General features: G+C 41.9%; 1 protein-coding gene across 1 annotated transcript; it reads right to left on the reverse strand.

Moving 5' to 3' along the window:
- Positions 1–7,836: 7,836 nt before the first annotated feature.
- LOC114371373 lies at positions 7,837–8,462 on the reverse strand. The gene is made up of 2 exons (XM_028328836.1): positions 8,262–8,462; positions 7,837–8,196 (listed from the first exon to the last, which is right to left on the reverse strand). The coding sequence occupies exons 1-2, from the start codon at positions 8,460–8,462 to the stop codon at positions 7,837–7,839; spliced, it is 561 nt and encodes a 186-aa protein (XP_028184637.1).
- Between the last annotated feature and the right edge of the window lie 10,813 nt (positions 8,463–19,275).

Here is a 19,275-nt window from a genome sequence, read left to right on the forward strand (position 1 = left end):
GAGTTTTTGCTCTCTAGTAATCGATTACCATAAGGTAGTAATCGATTACCAGTAGCCAACATTGTTTTCAAAATTGATTTACAAAGCTGTAATTGATTACCATGAGCATGTAATCGATTACCAATGTTTTAAAACATTAGAATTCAAACTTCAACAGTCACAACTAGTGATAAAACATTTTCAAATCAGTTTTAACTTGTGTAATCGATTACACAATACTTGCAATCGATTACCAGTGTTTCTAAACGTTTTGATTTTCAAATTTAAACATGAAGAGTCACATTTGTTTTTACGCACGGGGAAGGTATTAGCACCCCACGCGTCTGTTACAATGGACGACAACTTGTAATCAAGTGTGCAAATATGACTTCAAAATGTTTTATTTTCCCTTTTTATGTCTTTTTGTGTTTTTATGCTTTTTATGGTTTTTGTATTTTTTATCTTTTTGTGGTCGACAAGGGTATTTCCCTCGCTCCTACGTATTCTCAATTGCGATAAGGAAATCATACCTACATAGTTATTTTAGAACTAAAAGTTGGTTAAGTTGTTTTGATCTTTTTCCGCAAGATCGATTTTAACCGCACAAATAATCGTTTAAGGCATTGGACCATTTAACGATCTTTTAAAAGGACAGAAACATTAAGGTGTTGGACCATTAACGATCTCTTATTTTAGAAACGTTAAGACGTTGGACCATTAATGATCTCTTGTTTTTGAAAGGAGAGAAATGTTAAGGCGTTGGATCATTAACGATCTCTTGGGGTGGTCGAAAAAAGCGGGGCTTTTGCTCCTACGTATCCTCAATTGTGATGAGGAAATCAGATCTACGTAGTTCTTACAAAAGCGGTAAAGTTATGGGTTGATTTTATGCTTTCGAACGGTCCATGTTAACCGATACAAGCAAAGAGGACCGTTTAAGGAGTTGGACCTTAAAACGGTTTTAAGTGACTTTTATGGACAAAGCTTGATGTGTGAGTTGATTTTAAGCTAAGTTTCACTTTGGTTATTAGTCAATTCATTCAAGAAAACTTCCAAAGAAAAACATCCGATTGATTTTTTTGATTATTTTATTCAAAGATATTTTGATTATTTTATTATTATTTTTTCAAGATATTTTGATTATTTTATTATTATTTTTTTTTTGTTTAACCGAGATTACAACGTGAACGATCGGTTAGATTTTGCTTTAACAGTGATTAAACGACATTACAACACAAATGATCGGTTGAAATTCATTTTATCATTTATTAGGCAAGATAACGGCTTAAATAAACGGTTAAAGCACGTTAAAAACAGAAGAAAAGAAAATCGAAAGTGAACGAGATGAAGATGAAAGCAAACAAAACAAGAAATGAATTGAAAGTCTCGGATTCGAACACTTACCGGTTGAAGAACGAAGAACGGACGAAGAACGGTGAAGAACGCAGGAAAATCTTCACAGATTTGCTCAGTAAAACATCTCGAAAGCGTTACGGAAGCACTTCGACTCGATTCTTCTTCACGGAAACATGTTTTTTTTACCCAAAATAGCTTAAATGCATAGCCTAGGGGTCATGAATATTTTTGAAACAGCCCCCCTCCCCTATTTATAGGGAAAAAGGGAGGTGCTTGCAGCCCAGAGGCTTCTTGAGGAAAATTTCTAAGCATACCCCAATTACTAAGTTCACCCCCTTTTTGTACTTTACGGAAAAGTTACGGAAGTTTTTCGGATTTTATTTTCATCTTTTTTTCTCTTCCCTTTCACCAATATTAAGTGAAATATGCTTACCCAAGATTTTCAGAAATTTTACGGAAGTATTACGGAAGCCCCAAAAACCATTTTTCAACAAAACGTGGAGGAGCTTGCCACCCAGTTGCTTCCTCCTTAAGCAACCCAACTTCCAAAATATTCCGGAAGGGCCTAAATTCAAATTTCTATTTACATCCTATCTTGATAAGTTCACCCCCTATTTTTATGTTTTTGGCTGTTTTTTTTCCAAAATCTCACGAAACATTTTGGATTCCACCGTGATGAGTGTTAAGCCTTCCGAAGCAATCAACAATGGTCCTCGGATGAAATTATAGTGTAACAGTTTATTTACACACACTCCACTTTGCTAAATACACTCCCGTTTTCATGTTTCTGATTGGTTTCTTCCCGAAACATCTCAGAACTTTACGGATTCTACAATGATGAGTGTTAAACATTTTGAGGTGGTCAAACGAAGGTCGCATGCCGACAAACAATGGTTTCCGGACGAAATTAGGGTATGATAGTTGCCCCTCTTTACTTATCTTTTATCGGAGATAAAATGGAAGTAAAGATAAGACACAAATTTCGTTCGAGCGGATCCTCGCTTGAGCAATGAATAGCCCAACCAGCGAAACGTGACATCGAACTTGGACGTCTCTGGATGGCAAAGGAAAAAATTGGGGAAAACCTGCAAAAATCTTCAAAATGATTAGAAATGGCCGACCATCATCATTCTGATGTCATCAGACTTGTTTGTCTCTGGATGATAAAGGTGTGGATAACCATGAGGTATATCCACGTGCTACCAGACCCTTGAGTCTGGCAGGTACCAAAATGAGACTTTTTCACAGTCTCGGCCGGAAGACGCTGAAATCTCCAGGGAAGGTGTAGATGACAATGTTAGTCATTGCATGCTATCAGGCTTTGAGTCTTACGAATAGCAAATGAGACTTTTTTGTAGTCTCGGCTGAAAGACACTGACATCTCCGGGGAAGGTGCAGATGACGACGTTAGTCATTGCATGCTATCAAACTTTGAGTCTTACGGATAGCAAATGAGACTTTTTCACAATCTCGGCCGGAAGACGTTGACATCTCTGGGGAAGGTGCAAATGACAATGTTAGTCACTGCATGTTATCAGGCTTTCAGTCTTACGGATAGCAAATGAGACTTTTCTGCAGTCTCGGCCGGAAGACGCTGACATCTTCGGGGAAGGTGCATATGATGACGTTAGTCACTGCATGCTATCGGGCTTTGAGTCTTACATATAGCAAAATGATACTTTTTCGCAGTCTCAGTCGGAAGACACTGACATCTCCAGGGAAGGTGCAGATGACGACGTTAGTCACTGCATGATATCGGGCTTTGAGTCTTACGGATAACAAATGAGTGTGTGCAGGTTACCGTATAGGGCGTCTCCGCGTGCCAACGGACTCACAGGTCACGATAGAAAAAAGTGGGGTGGTCGACAAAAGCGAGGCTTTTGCTCCTACATATCCTCAATTTGTGATGAGGAACTCAGACCAACGTAGTTCTTGACTTTGTGTGAGACTAAAATAGTCTCGGAGTTCTTTCGCTAAAATGGGAACATGCTTTAGCAAAGAAACAGAACCTCCAATTGATCAGAGCAACATATAGTTTTTGGAGAAAAACAAACGTGTCTACCAGGGGGAAGGAGGATATGCTGATAAAATTTTCTTCTAAGTGACCATTTAGAGGAAACACTGGGTCCAACAAAAATGAATAAAAATCACTCAAAGTGTATAAATCTCACACAGGTAAGTGTTTTATCCTAATTCCGAACCATAGATATTTCATGACTTGATTTTGCAAATCATTTCCTATCAAATTAAAGATTACACGCGTGATCATGGATCAATAGGACTTTTTCGGGAATGTTGTTTTGGTGGGAAATTCGGCTCTGAGTGTTTGGGCCTTTTCCTTTTCTGTTTTTGTTTAGTGCGGGGCGAGAAAGTCGTTAGTGCACAGGATTCTGGTTGGCAATCAAAGGGAGAGAACCACTTCAAGCCGTGGTTTCATTTCTTTTCTTGTTTGCTTGTGACAATTCTGTATTGTTAAGATATTGTCTAGTCCAAAGACTTCTCTGTATATTTCTTTTGTTTTCTTCCGATCTTTGATCGTGAATTTTTCTTTCTTCTTTTTCTTGCTTTCTTCCAATCTTTGATTGGGAATTTTCTTCTTTTCCTCTTCTTCCGATCTTTGATCAGGAACTTCTTTTTTTTCTTTTCTTTTTCTTTTCTTCCGAGGGCAAAGATGGACATTCTCACCCTGGGTCAATGTTTATAGTGAGTTGGTATTTTTGGCTCAGAGCTTGTAGAATGACTGGACATGATATATGTCAGGGTGTTGGTTTGGTCAACAGTCCAGGGGTAAAGGGATGTCCCACATTATTTCCATGACACGCGCGCAACGATGATGATTCAGAAATTTTATGCAAAACTGGTCACGCATGCACCTATGTGGACACTCAAGCATCAAGTTTTTGTGGTCACACGACACTAGGGCTCAGGATTCATCATTTTTCCTATTTAAGTCAACCCAGTATTTCCAAAATATGCTCCTTTATCAATTCATACATTTGTCCAAGTCTATCTTGGGCGTTCGGGAAAATTTTCACAGCATTCACCCTTTAGGTGCGTACACACATTTTTTTAACAAAGCCTTTATGTCACGATCAGTAAATCTTTTCTTTCAAAGAAAAGCCAGAAGTTATTTCTTTTCCAAAGCATGTTGGCTTTTTAGTTAACTAATTTATTTTTATTTTGTTTTTCTTTTTGACAAAGTTGATATCTACGATCACATATGTTTTTTTTCTTTTCTGAAAAGTCGTGCGAACGAGGGTATGCAAGGCCCACCTATGTCAAAATAAACGAAGAAAATGCAATGATAAGTCGCAATAAAAAAAACAATGACAAAACAAATTGAGAGACGTAATGCCGAACCACGGTGGGAGCAAACACAATAACTGAAAGCAGCAGTGTTAGATCACAATGGAAACAAAAACAATTACTGAAAGCAGTAATGGAAACAAAAACAATAACTGAAAGCAGTAATGGAAACAAAAACTGAAAGCAGTAATGGAAACAAAAACAATAACTGAAAGCCGTGATGTTAGACGACATGGAATCACAAGTGTGGCGACCTCAGTCGTGTAGCTCCGCCCTCTTCCAGGTAACCGAGCAGGTCGGTCATATCCTCATCCATGTGGGCTTCCTCCGCTTCGCCCGGGGATCCAGCGGGTCCTGTTCCCTCCTCAATGGGCCAATCTCCAGGCCACGCGACCTCAGCCCTGAACTGCTCTTGGGTAGGGCATACAAAAGGAGGGGAGCCCTGCCCCTACTGGCTAAGGCTGAAACGGTAGAAGCACTCATGCAATTGCACCTGCCCGTGGTGGTTGGCCATTTGCTGGCAAACCATATGCCGTAGATGCTGCTCCACACTCAGTGGTATAACCGGATCGGGCTACTGAGGTGGTGGTGCATCTGCAGCCTGTTGTGTGTCACCCTTCGCTTGCCTAGGGGTGCAATATTTCTCGATGAAAGCTCGAGTGATCGGTGGCTGGATTACCTTGCTGGGGATGACAAGTACCCCATAGAACTGGCAGAGGCCCGTGATCAAGGCCGAAAATCCCAGGGCCCTGTTGGACCTCTCCGGTTCCAAAGGGTGCCTAGTGGGCGCCACCCCTGCAAACAAATAAATAGCGTAAGCAATTATCTGGGCCATGTGAACAGTCATCCGTGTCAGGATGGTGTACACCATCTGGCACTTAGGCAGAGGGAGGTCAAAATTATGGTCGTTGGGCAGGATGTTGCTGAGTAGCAGCGTCATCCATATCTGAGTCAGAGTAGTCATGCTGGTGCGCATAATCCACACCTGCCTCCCCGCAGCGGTCCAAGCAAAGTCTTGCCCCGGTATGCACAATAGCTGGGCGATGGCCTCCTCGTCAAAGCCGGAGGCCTGGTCCCTCCTCTGGCTGAATTCGCACCGCTGGTCCTCCTCCAAGATCAGTGGGTGGCCCAGGAATTGGCTGAGGGCATCTGTGCCAAAGGGAATCCACTGACCCCTTACCCACGAGCGCATATCTCGAACTCCCTCCTTCGTGGGCTAGGCATTAGCGTAGAACTCTAGGACTATCTCAGGGTCGAACTTGGCCATGGGAGTCACTAGAGGTGTCCAATGCCTGCGTGCTATCTTCTCCTGGAAGTCTGAGTACTCATCCTCTATGAGCTAGACGTGCCTCTCCCTATGGAACGACTATCCCTTAATGGCCTCAAAACACTGCTGGTGTTCAGCACTCCGGAACCGGTGACTGTCGAACTCCAAGGAGGCGCTGGAGCTTTCCCCATGGGCGTCCCTCCTGGACCTCTTTGTGGAGAGCTTCTTCGGAGCCATCTCTTGTTGGGGATGAATAACAACACAAAATGGAATCAAAAAATGTTGAGAAATGGTGACCTAAGGCTGGAAATCCAAGGGATCCAGTGAGCATACGCTTTTTGGATGAGAGGAAGAAGTTTTGGTTGAAAAACTCACCCCTTCCCTCTCCTTTTAACCTTTCTCATGCAGGGGGTGCTCGCCCAAGTGAGCTAACCTCGCCCAGGCAAGCTAACCCTGTGCATCCTTTTTTTTTTCAAACAAGAAAATCACGCGTTCACCTATGGGTCTGTGCTCGTTTGCTCGGAGTCCATAGGATAAGTTAGGCATATAAAAAGACAGAAGCTTTAAAGGATACTAGGTTGTCTCTTAATAGGGCCTCCTCAACATGCAGAGCCAGTTGCGGGATGATGATCTGCTGACCACCAGCCTAGTGCCTGCTCGTACCCGTCCCTGAGCATCTGAAAGCAGAAAATGACATTTATGCAGTGAAAATATGGCCACGCTACCACTTACCTTGGTTCATCCCTGTCTAGGATTTGACGTTGTATTGACCACCTCTCGAAATGATCATGTCCCTGTCTGTCGATTCATAAGGTACAAAATGCATGTGCATGTGTATGCATGGGCAGTTTCAAACGAAATAATTCTTTAGCAAAAACCCATTGGGTTCAATTTTAAATAAGCACTTAGAGCATCCCTATAGGTCGAGCGAAAAGGCTCGGATCATTTAAAAAGAATATGCATCCTTATAAGCACAAAACCAGGGTTGAAACAACGAATCATCAATCTCGCGCTCTTTAAATGATCACGACGACAATTTACAGAGGACAAGAATCCCTGGGGGAAACCAACATAAAATTAAACATGCAACGACTCTCCAAATTGCCACAAGTCTCAAGCGTAGTATCGCTTGACGACATTGTCATTTACGGGTGAAGGTAGTTCCTCGTCATCCATGTTAGTGAGCACAAGGGCCCCTCCGGAGAAAGCCTTTTTTACCACGAAGGGCCCTTCGTAGTTCGGTAACCATGTAGCACGAAAGGGAGCATCTTGTGCCAGTCCTTGTATGACACGGTCATCTTCTGAATAATCTTCTTGATATTCTTGTTGGCTACGTCCACTGCTCCGTTCATCTTGGGCCTGTAGGGTGTGGAATTGTGGTGTTGGATCTTAAATTCCTCGCACATTTCCCCCATCATTTTATTATTCAAATTGGTGTCGTTGTTTGTGATAATCTTCCTTGGGAAACCATACCGGCAGATTATCTCCCTCTTGATGAACCTAACCACCACACTCCTTGTGACACTAGCGTATGAGGCAGCTTCGACCCACTTGGTGAAGTAATCGATTGCCACCAAGATTAAACGATGTCCGTTCGCAGCCTTGGGCTCTATGGCTCAGATCACATCTATCCCCCACATGGAAAAGGGCCACGGTGCGGCCAATACATTCAATGGCAAGGGCGGAGCATTGACATTGTTTGCAAACGTCTGGCATTTGTGGCACTTCCTTACATGGAGGCAACAGTCGCTTTCCATGGTGAGCCAATAATAGCCCGCCCTCAGGATCTTCCTAGCTATGGCGTGCCCGTTAGCGTGCGTACCGAAAGAGCCCTCATGGACCTCCTCCAGCATGCGTCCAGCTTCCTTAGTGTTCACGCATCGGAGCAACACCATGTCATGGTTTCTCTTGTATAGTATGCCCCCGCTTTAAAAGAAATCGGCCGCCAACCTCCTTAACGTTCTCTTGTCATTGTCGGAAGCTTCCGGTGGGTACTCTTTGCTTTCAACGTATCGCTTGATGTCAAAATACCAAGGTTTACCGTCCCGCTCCTCCTCTATCAAACAACAATATGCGGGCCTACCGCGACACTTGAACTCGATGTATGGTAGGTCTCCATGCGGTGTCTGCTGGAACATGGACGCTAAAGTGGTGAGCGCATCGACCATTTGGTTTTCCTCTCGGGGAATATGATGGAAAGAGATCTCATCAAAGAACTCAGCCAGCTCCTTGATGTAGGTATGGTAGGGTATTAGCTTGTGATCGCTAGTATCCCACTCTCCTCTTAGCTAGTGAATCACCAATGCCGAGTCTCCGTACACTTGAGCAGTTTGACGTTGAAGTCAATTGCTACCTGGACACCCAGGGCACAAGCTTCGTATTCAGCCATGTTATTGGTGTAGTCGAAACCAAGTCTGGCTGTGAAAGGTATGCATTTATTGTCCGGAGAGACCAATTCCGCCCCAACACCATGGCCCAGAACGTTAGATGCTCCATCGAACCACATGATCCACTTGTCCCTGTCCTTTTCTAGCTTCTCTTCAAATAAGGCCATGATGTCCTCATCTGGGAACTCGGGATGCATGGGTTGATAATCATTGAGAGGCTGCTGAGCCAAATAGTCCACCAAGGCGCTTCCCTTTATCGCTTTTTGGGTTACGTAGACTATATCGAACTCAGATACCAAAACCTGCCACCGAGCGATCCGCCCCGTGAGAGCGAGCTTCTCAAAGATGTACTTGACCGGGTCCATCTTGGATACCAGTCAGGTGGTATGGCTCAACATGTACTGTCTTAGTCGATGGGACGCCCATACCAAAGCGTAACATGTCCTTTCCAGCAGGGAGTAGTTCATCTCACAGGCCGTGAACTTCTTACTTAAGTAGTAGATGACTCGCTCTCTTTTTCCCGACTCATCATGCTGCCCCAGCATGCACCCCATTGACTCGTCCAAAACTGTCATGTACAGGATGAAAGGTCTCCTGGGCATCGGTTGCATAAGAGTGGGAGGGTTCATGAGGCGCCATTTGATCTTTTCAAACACCTCTTGACAGTCCTTGTCCCAGTGGATGGACTGGTTCTTGCGTAAGAGTTTGAAAAGTGGCTCACAGGTAGCTGTGAGCTATGATATGAATCTGGCAATGTATTTTAAACGCCCCAGGAAACCTCAAACATGCTTCTCGGTTCAGGGTTTCGGCATCTCAAGGATGAATTTTACTTTTTCGTGGTCCACCTCTATTCCCTTCTGACTTATGATGAAACCCAACAGCTTTCCCGACTTGACCCCGAAGGTGCACTTAGAGGGTTTAACCTCAATTGATACCTCCTAAGCCTCTCGAACAACCTTCGCAAGTTGATGAGGTGTTCTTCCTCAGTTTTGGACTTGGCAATCATGTCGTCTATGTAGACTTCGATTTCTCGGTGCATCATGTTGTGGAACAAAGCCACCATAGCCCGTTGATAGGCTGCCCCGACGTTCTTGAGCCCAAAGGACATCACCTTATAGCAAAACGTTCCCCACAGGGTAACAAACATGGTCTTTTCCATATCTTCTGGCGCCATCTTTATTTGATTGTAGCCTGAGAAACCCTCCATGAAGGAAAACAAAGCGAAATTGCCTATGTTGTCTACGAGGACATCGATGTGTGGCAGAGGAAAATTATCTTTGGGACTGACTCGAATCAGGTCCCGATAGTCCACACACATTCGTACCTTCCCATCTTTCTAAGGGATTGACACAATGTTGGCCACTCACTCGGGGTATCGAGCCACCGCCAAGAAATCAACGTCAAATTGCTTTTTCACCTCCTCCTTGATCTTCAGTGACGTCTCGGGTTTCATTCTCCTTAGCTTTTGCTTCACCTCCTCCTTGTTGTTCTGCCTCTATTAGAAACAATCGATAGATATATATACAAGGTCATCCAACCACCTAACTAAGATTTCTCTTATAGCTTTTCCTGACATATCTGATACAGCTATTTATCCTAAAAATAAGTGAACCCAATAATCAAGAGATCAAGATACAAAATAAAATTAAAATACAATAAGAATTAATACAAATAGAATCAATTAAGATCAGCACAATCATGTAGCAATATTCTCAATACAATTAGGATTAGCACAATCATACAACAATATTCTCAATATTATGCATTATATAATCATGCTTTTTCAGCCCCCAGGACTCTTTACAACCGCTAGGTGAATTGTATAGATCCAACTAAAAAGTTTAGTTTTAGAATTTTACATATCTACCGTGAAGGCAATGCTTATGCTGACAAGCTTGCTTCTTTTGGTGCATAGAATGCGGGAAAAAAAAATAGTAAGTGTCATGAATCTCTGACATAAGCTTGAACCAGTTAACATTGTTTGAATGACAACTGTTGTAGTTGGACAGCAATCACATAGTTTGTCCACCTTGGTATGCTTTATGTTCCTATTGGTTATAGTTTTGGTATGCTTTATGTTCCTATTGGTTATAGCTTTGGTGCTAGAATGTTCAATTTGGAGTCCACAAGAGGAGGATCTTCATATGGTGCTGGAGTTTTTGCTGGAGATGGTACAAGACAAGCAAGTGAAATGGAGCTGGAGCTTGCAGAGTATCATGGCAAGTGTACATGAAATTAGCCCATAAAAGCTAGATTGGATTTTGTGATTAAAATTCCATTAAGCCCTTCTAGCTAGGTCAGCATTCTAGCCTGTTCCAAGTTGGTGACCTCTAAATCAAACTTCTTAATGCACTCAAACAAGAGAAGGGCATTGGATAGAAAACTCCAAGTAGATTGGGCCAGAGATGCAAGAGAAGGCCCTAGGGTTCTTATGAGCCTTAGGGTAGATTTCGGGCCCATGGGCTAAGTACGAGCCCACTTATCTTTGTAAATATTAGATTAAGGTTTCATTATTTTTGGGCCTTGTATTTAGGGCTCCATAATGTAGGTAGGGTACCCTAGAAATATAGGATTTTTCAGCCCTTGTATTTTAGGGCACCTAGACTAGTTTTTGTATTAGGGGTAGTTTTGTAATTTCACATGCACTAAGTGGATATTTGATGTGTATGGTTGGAAATAAATTTAATTGAATTGGTAGAAGCCCAATCCAATTAAATTTTAGAGGGGGAGGTGAGCATTTGCTTACTACACCCCATTGCCACATCATATAGTCACACTTTGTGCATGTCCTTCATGCTTTTCATGCCTCATGACACCTAAGCACACTTAGTGGAGAATCTTGGAATTGATCTTGGATTAGTGGGCTGAACCATAACTAAAATTCACTAATCATAATTAGTGAAATTTTGGCTCCAAAGTTTGGCTCCACAAATTCAATTTCAAATTCAAGTGAAATTTGAATTTCCCTCCAATTTTGTGTGACACTTAGGCTATAAATAGAGGTCATGTGTGTGCATTTTTTTGAACTTTGATAATTTGAATATTAAACTTCAGATTTCAAAGCTCATTTGGAGCACAAAATTTCGTGCTCTTCTCTCCCTCTCCCTTCATTCATCTCTTTCTTCCTCCAAGCTCTTATCCATGGCCTCCTATGGTGGTGAGCATCTTCTAGACTCATCTTCTCCTTGAAGTGGCGTCTCCTCTCTCTCTTCCTTCTCCATTCCGCTGCCATTCATCTTCCAAGAAGCAAAGGAATCCATTGATGAAGAAGATCCTAGGCCTACAAGCTCCAATGGAGCTTGCATCATGTGGTATCAAGAGCATCTTCGTCTAGGTGTTGAGGAAAAAAGCCCAGTGTTTCAAGAACCTCGGGACTTGAGGTCAAATCCTTTTCAAGGGGGAGGGAATGATGCAATCCTACCCCGCAAGGGCATTGGATAGAAAACTCCAAGTAGATTGGGCCAGAGATGCAAGAGAAGGCCCTAGGGTTCTTATGAGCCTTAGGGTAGATTTCGGGCCCATGGGCTAAGTACGAGCCCACTTATCTTTGTAAATATTACATTAAGGTTTCATTATTTTTGGGCCTTGTATTTAGGGCTCCATAATGTAGGTAGGGTACCCTAGAAATATAGGATTTTTCAGCCCTTGTATTTTAGGGCACCTAGACTAGTTTTTGTATTAGGGGTAGTTTTGTAATTTCACATGCACTAAGTGGATATTTGATGTGTATGGTTGGAAATAAATTTAATTGAATTGGTAGAAGCCCAATCCAATTAAATTTTAGAGGGGGAGGTGAGCATTTGCTTACTACACCCCATTGCCACATCATATAGTCACACTTTGTGCATGTCCTTCATGCTTTTCATGCCTCATGACACCTAAGCACACTTAGTGGAGAATCTTGGAATTGATCTTGGATTAGTGGGCTGAACCATAACTAAAATTCACTAATCATAATTAGTGAAATTTTGGCTCCAAAGTTTGGCTCCACAAATTCAATTTCAAATTCAAGTGAAATTTGAATTTCCCTCCAATTTTGTGTGACACTTAGGCTATAAATAGAGGTCATGTGTGTGCATTTTTTTGAACTTTGATAATTTGAATATTAAACTTCAGATTTCAAAGCTCATTTGGAGCACAAAATTTCGTGCTCTTCTCTCCCTCTCCCTTCATTCATCTCTTTCTTCCTCCAAGCTCTTATCCATGGCCTCCTATGGTGGTGAGCATCTTCTAGACTCATCTTCTCCTTGAAGTGGCGTCTCCTCTCTCTCTTCCTTCTCCATTCCGCTGCCATTCATCTTCCAAGAAGCAAAGGAATCCATTGATGAAGAAGATCCTAGGCCTACAAGCTCCAATGGAGCTTGCATCATGTGGTATCAAGAGCATCTTCGTCTAGGTGTTGAGGAAAAAAGCCCAGTGTTTCAAGAACCTCGGGACTTGAGGTCAAATCCTTTTCAAGGGGGAGGGAATGATGCAATCCTACCCCGCAAGGGCATTGGATAGAAAACTCCAAGTAGATTGGGCCAGAGATGCAAGAGAAGGCCCTAGGGTTCTTATGAGCCTTAGGGTAGATTTCGGGCCCATGGGCTAAGTACGAGCCCACTTATCTTTGTAAATATTACATTAAGGTTTCATTATTTTTGGGCCTTGTATTTAGGGCTCCATAATGTAGGTAGGGTACCCTAGAAATATAGGATTTTTCAGCCCTTGTATTTTAGGGCACCTAGACTAGTTTTTGTATTAGGGGTAGTTTTGTAATTTCACATGCACTAAGTGGATATTTGATGTGTATGGTTGGAAATAAATTTAATTGAATTGGTAGAAGCCCAATCCAATTAAATTTTAGAGGGGGAGGTGAGCATTTGCTTACTACACCCCATTGCCACATCATATAGTCACACTTTGTGCATGTCCTTCATGCTTTTCATGCCTCATGACACCTAAGCACACTTAGTGGAGAATCTTGGAATTGATCTTGGATTAGTGGGCTGAACCATAACTAAAATTCACTAATCATAATTAGTGAAATTTTGGCTCCAAAGTTTGGCTCCACAAATTCAATTTCAAATTCAAGTGAAATTTGAATTTCCCTCCAATTTTGTGTGACACTTAGGCTATAAATAGAGGTCATGTGTGTGCATTTTTTTGAACTTTGATCATTTGAATATTAAACTTCAGATTTCAAAGCTCATTTGCAGCACAAAATTTCGTGCTCTTCTCTCCCTCTCCCTTCATTCATCTCTTTCTTCCTCCAAGCTCTTATCCATGGCCTCCTATGGTGGTGAGCTTCTTCTAGACTCATCTTCTCCTTGAAGTGGCGTCTCCTCTCTCTCTTCCTTCTCCATTCCGCTGCCATTCATCTTCCAAGAAGCAAAGGAATCCATTGATGAAGAAGATCCTAGGCCTACAAGCTCCAATGGAGCTTGCATCATGTGGTATCAAGAGCATCTTCGTCTAGGTGTTGAGGAAAAAAGCCCAGTGTTTCAAGAACCTCGGGACTTGAGGTCAAATCCTTTTCAAGGGGCAGGGAATGATGCAATCCTACCCCGCAAGGGCATTGGATAGAAAACTCCAAGTAGATTGGGCCAGAGATGCAAGAGAAGGTCCTAGGGTTCTTATGAGCCTTAGGGTAGATTTCGGGCCCATGGGCTAAGTACGAGCCCACTTATCTTTGTAAATATTAGATTAAGGTTTCATTATTTTTGGGCCTTGTATTTAGGGCTCCATAATGTAGGTAGGGTACCCTAGAAATATAGGATTTTTCAGCCCTTGTATTTTAGGGCACCTAGACTAGTTTTTGTATTAGGGGTAGTTTTGTAATTTCACATGCACTAAGTGGATATTTGATGTGTGTGGTTGGAAATAAATTTAATTGAATTGGTAGAAGCCCAATCCAATTAAATTTTAGAGGGGGAGGTGAGCATTTGCTTACTACACCCCATTGCCACATCATATAGTCACACTTTGTGCATGTCCTTCATGCTTTTCATGCCTCATGACACCTAAGCACACTTAGTGGAGAATCTTGGAATTGATCTTGGATTAGTGGGCTGAACCATAACTAAAATTCACTAATCATAATTAGTGAAATTTTGGCTCCAAAGTTTGGCTCCACAAATTCAATTTCAAATTCAAGTGAAATTTGAATTTCCCTCCAATTTTGTGTGACACTTAGGCTATAAATAGAGGTCATGTGTGTGCATTTTTTTGAACTTTGATCATTTGAATATTAAACTTCAGATTTCAAAGCTCATTTGGAGCACAAAATTTCGTGCTCTTCTCTCCCTCTCCCTGCATACATCTCTTTCTTCCTCCAAGCTCTTATCCATGGCCTCCTATGGTGGTGAGCTTCTTCTAGACTCATCTTCTCCTTGAAGTGGCGTCTCCTCTCTCTCTTCCTTCTCCATTCCGCTGCCATTCATCTTCCAAGAAGCAAAGGAATCCATTGATGAAGAAGATCCTAGGCCTACAAGCTCCAATGGAGCTTGCATCATGTGGCATCAAGAGCATCTTCATCTAGGTGTTGAGGAAAAAAGCCCAGCGTTTCAAGAACCTCGGGATTTGAGGTCAAATCCTTTTCAAGGGGGAGGGAATGATGCAATCCTACCCCGCAAGGACATTGGATAGAAAACTCCAAGTAGATTGGGCCAGAGATGCAAGAGAAGGCCCTAGGGTTCTTATGAGCCTTAGGGTAGATTTCGGGCCCATGGGCTAAGTACGAGCCCACTTATCTTTGTAAATATTAGATTAAGGTTGCATTATTTTTGGGCCTTGTATTTAGGGCTCCATAATGTAGGTAGGGTACCCTAGAAATATAGGATTTTTCAGCCCTTGTATTTTAGGGCACCTAGACTAGTTTTTGTATTAGGGGTAGTTTTGTAATTTCACATGCACTAAGTGGATATTTGATGTGTGTGGTTGGAAATAAATTTAATTGAATTGGTAGAAGCCCAATCCAATTAAATTTTAGAGGGGAGGTGAGCATTTGCTTACTACACCCCATTGCCACATCATATAGTCACACTTTGTGCATGTCCTTCATGCTTTTCATGCCTCATGACACCTAAGCACACTTAGTGGAGAATCTTGGAATTGATCTTGGATTAGTGGGCTGAACCATAACTAAAATTCACTAATCATAATTAGTGAAATTTTGGCTCCAAAGTTTGGCTCCACAAATTCAATTTCAAATTCAAGTGAAATTTGAATTTCCCTCCAATTTTGTGTGACACTTAGGCTATAAATAGAGGTCATGTGTGTGCATTTTTTTGAACTTTGATCATTTGAATATTAAACTTCAGATTTCAAAGCTCATTTGCAGCACAAAATTTCGTGCTCTTCTCTCCCTCTCCCTTCATTCATCTCTTTCTTCCTCCAAGCTCTTATCCATGGCCTCCTATGGTGGTGAGCTTCTTCTAGACTCATCTTCTCCTTGAAGTGGCGTCTCCTCTCTCTCTTCCTTCTCCATTCCGCTGCATTCATCTTCCAAGAAGCAAAGAATCATTGATGAAAAATCTACACAACCCAATGACTCATCATGGATCAAACATCTCATCTATGTTGAGGAAAAAGCCAGCGTTCAAGAACCTCATTGAGTCAATCTTTCAAGGGAGGAAGATGCAATCCTACCCCGCGGCATGATAGAACTCCAAGTAGATTGGCCAGAGATGCAAGAGAAGGCCTAGGTTCTTATGAGCCTTAGGGTAATTTCGGGCCCATGGGCTAAGTACGAGCCCACTTATCTTTGTAAATATTAGATTAAGGTTGCATTATTTTGGGCCTTGTATTTAGGGCTCCATAATGTAGGTAGGGTACCCTAGAAATATAGGATTTTTCAGCCTTGTATTTTAGGGCACCTAGACTAGTTTTTGTATTAGGGGTAGTTTTGTAATTTCACATGCACTAAGTGGATATTTGATGTGTGTGGTTGGAAATAAATTTAATTGAATTGGTAGAAGCCCAATCCAATTAAATTTTAGAGGGGAGGTGAGCATTTGCTTACTACACCCCATTGCCACATCATATAGTCACACTTTGTGCATTCCTTCATGCTTTTCATGCCTCATGACACCTAAGCACACTTAGTGGAGAATCTTGGAATTGATCTTGGATTAGTGGCTGAACCATAACTAAAATTCACTAATCATAATTAGTGAAATTTTGGCTCCAAAGTTTGGCTCCACAAATTCAATTTCAAATTCAAGTGAAATTTGAATTTCCCTCCAATTTTGTGTGACACTTAGGCTATAAATAGAGGTCATGTGTGTGCATTTTTTTGAACTTTGATCATTTGAATATTAAACTTCAGATTTCAAAGCTCATTTGCAGCACAAAATTTCGTGCTCTTCTCTCCCTCTCCCTTCATTCATCTCTTTCTTCCTCCAAGCTCTTATCCATGGCCTCCTATGGTGGTGAGCTTCTTCTAGACTCATCTTCTCCTTGAAGTGGCGTCTCCTCTCTCTCTTCCTTCTCCATTCCGCTGCCATTCATCTTCCAAGAAGCAAAGGAATCCATTGATGAAGAAGATCCTAGGCCTACAAGCTCCAATGGAGCTTGCATCATGTGGCATCAAGAGCATCTTCATCTAGGTGTTGAGGAAAAAAGCCCAGCGTTTCAAGAACCTCAGGATTTGAGGTCAAATCCTTTTCAAGGGGGAGGGAATGATGCAATCCTACCCCGCAAGGACATTGGATAGAAAACTCCAAGTAGATTGGGCCAGAGATGCAAGAGAAGGCCCTAGGGTTCTTATGAGCCTTAGGGTAGATTTCGGGCCCATGGGCTAAGTACGAGCCCACTTATCTTTGTAAATATTAGATTAAGGTTGCATTATTTTTGGGCCTTGTATTTAGGGCTCCATAATGTAGGTAGGGTACCCTAGAAATATAGGATTTTTCAGCCCTTGTATTTTAGGGCACCTAGACTAGTTTTGTATTAGGGGTAGTTTTGTAATTTCACATGCACTAAGTGGATATTTGATGTGTGTGGTTGGAAATAAATTTAATTGAATTGGTAGAAGCCCAATCCAATTAAATTTTAGAGGGGGAGGTGAGCATTGCTTACTACACCCCATTGCCACATCATATAGTCACACTTTGTGCATGTCCTTCATGCTTTTCATGCCTCATGACACCTAAGCACACTTAGTGGAGAATCTTGGAATTGATCTTGGATTAGTGGGCTGAACCATAACTAAAATTCACTAATCATAATTAGTGAAATTTTGGCTCCAAAGTTTGGCTCCACAAATTCAATTTCAAATTCAAGTGAAATTTGAATTTCCCTCCAATTTTGTGTGACACTTAGGCTATAAATAGAGTCATGTGTGTGCATTTTTTTGAACTTTGATCATTGAATATTAAACTTCAGATTTCAAAGCTCATTTGCAGCACAAAATTTCGTGCTCTTCTCTCCCTCTCCCTTCATTCATCTCTTTCTTCCTCCAAGCTCTTATCCATGGCCTCCTATGGTGGTGAGCTTCTTCTAGACTCATCTTCTCCTTGAAGTGGCGTCTCCTCTCTCTCTTCCTTCTCCATTCCGCTGCCATTCATCTTCCAAGAAGCAAAGGAATCCATTGATGAAGAAGATCCTAGGCTACAAGCTCCAATGGAGCTTGCATCATGTTGTATCAAGAGCATCTTCATCTAGGTGTTGAGGAAAAAAGCCCAGCGTTTCAAGAACCTCGGGATTTGAGGTCAAATCCTTTCAAGGGGAGGGAATGATGCAATCCTACCCCGCAAGGCATTGGATAGAAAACTCCAAGTAGATTGGGCCAGAGATGCAAGAGAAGGCCCTAGGTTCTTATGAGCCTTAGGGTAGATTTCGGGCCCATGGGCTAAGTACGAGCCCACTTATCTTTGTAAATATTAGATTAAGGTTGCATTATTTTTGGGCCTTGTATTTAGGGCTCCATAATGTAGGTAGGGTACCCTAGAAATATAGGATTTTCAGCCCTTGTATTTTAGGGCACCTAGACTAGTTTTTGTATTAGGGTAGTTTTGTAATTTCACATGCACTAAGTGGATATTTGATGTGTGTGGTTGGAAATAAATTTAATTGAATTGGTAGAAGCCCAATCCAATTAAATTTTAGAGGGGGAGGTGAGCATTTGCTTACTACACCCCATTGCACATCATATAGTCACACTTTGTGCATGTCCTTCATGCTTTCATGCCTCATGACACCTAAGCACACTTAGTGGAGAATCTTGGAATTGATCTTGATTAGTGGGCTGAACCATAACTAAAATTCACTAATCATAATTAGTGAAATTTTGGCTCCAAAGTTTGGCTCCACAAATTCAATTCAAATTCAAGTGAAATTTGAATTCCCTCCAATTTTGTGTGACACTTAGGCTATAAATAGAGGTCATGTGTGTGCATTTTTTTGAACTTGATCATTTGAATATTAAACTTCAGATTTCAAAGCTCATTTGCAGCACAAAATTTCGTGCTCTTCTCTCCCTCTCCCTTCATTCATCTCTTTCTTCCTCCAAGCTCTTATCCATGGCCTCCTATGGTGGTGAGCTTCTTCTAGACTCATCTTCTCCTTGAAGTGGCGTCTCCTCTCTCTCTTCCTTCTCCATTCCGCTGCCATTCATCTTCCAAGAAGCAAAGGAATCCATGATGAAGAAGATCCTAGCCTACAAGCTCCAATGGAGCTTGCATCATGTGGTATCAAGAGCATCTTCATCTAGGTGTTGAGGAAAAAAGCCCAGCGTTTCAAGAACCTCAGGATTTGAGGTCAAATCCTTTTCAAGGGGGAGGAATGATGCAATCCTACCCCGCAAGGACATTGGATAGAAAACTCCAAGTAATTGGCCAGAGATGCAAGAGAAGGCCCTAGGGTTCTTATGAGCCTTAGGGTAGATTTCGGCCCATGGGCTAAGTACGAGCCCACTTATCTTTGTAAATATTAGATTAAGTTCATTATTTTTGGGCCTTGTATTTAGGGCTCCATAATGTAGTAGGGTACCCTAGAAAT

The sequence above is a fragment of the Glycine soja genome, chromosome 10, assembly GCF_004193775.1.
Source record: "Glycine soja cultivar W05 chromosome 10, ASM419377v2, whole genome shotgun sequence".
Taxonomy (NCBI): domain Eukaryota; kingdom Viridiplantae; phylum Streptophyta; class Magnoliopsida; order Fabales; family Fabaceae; genus Glycine; species Glycine soja.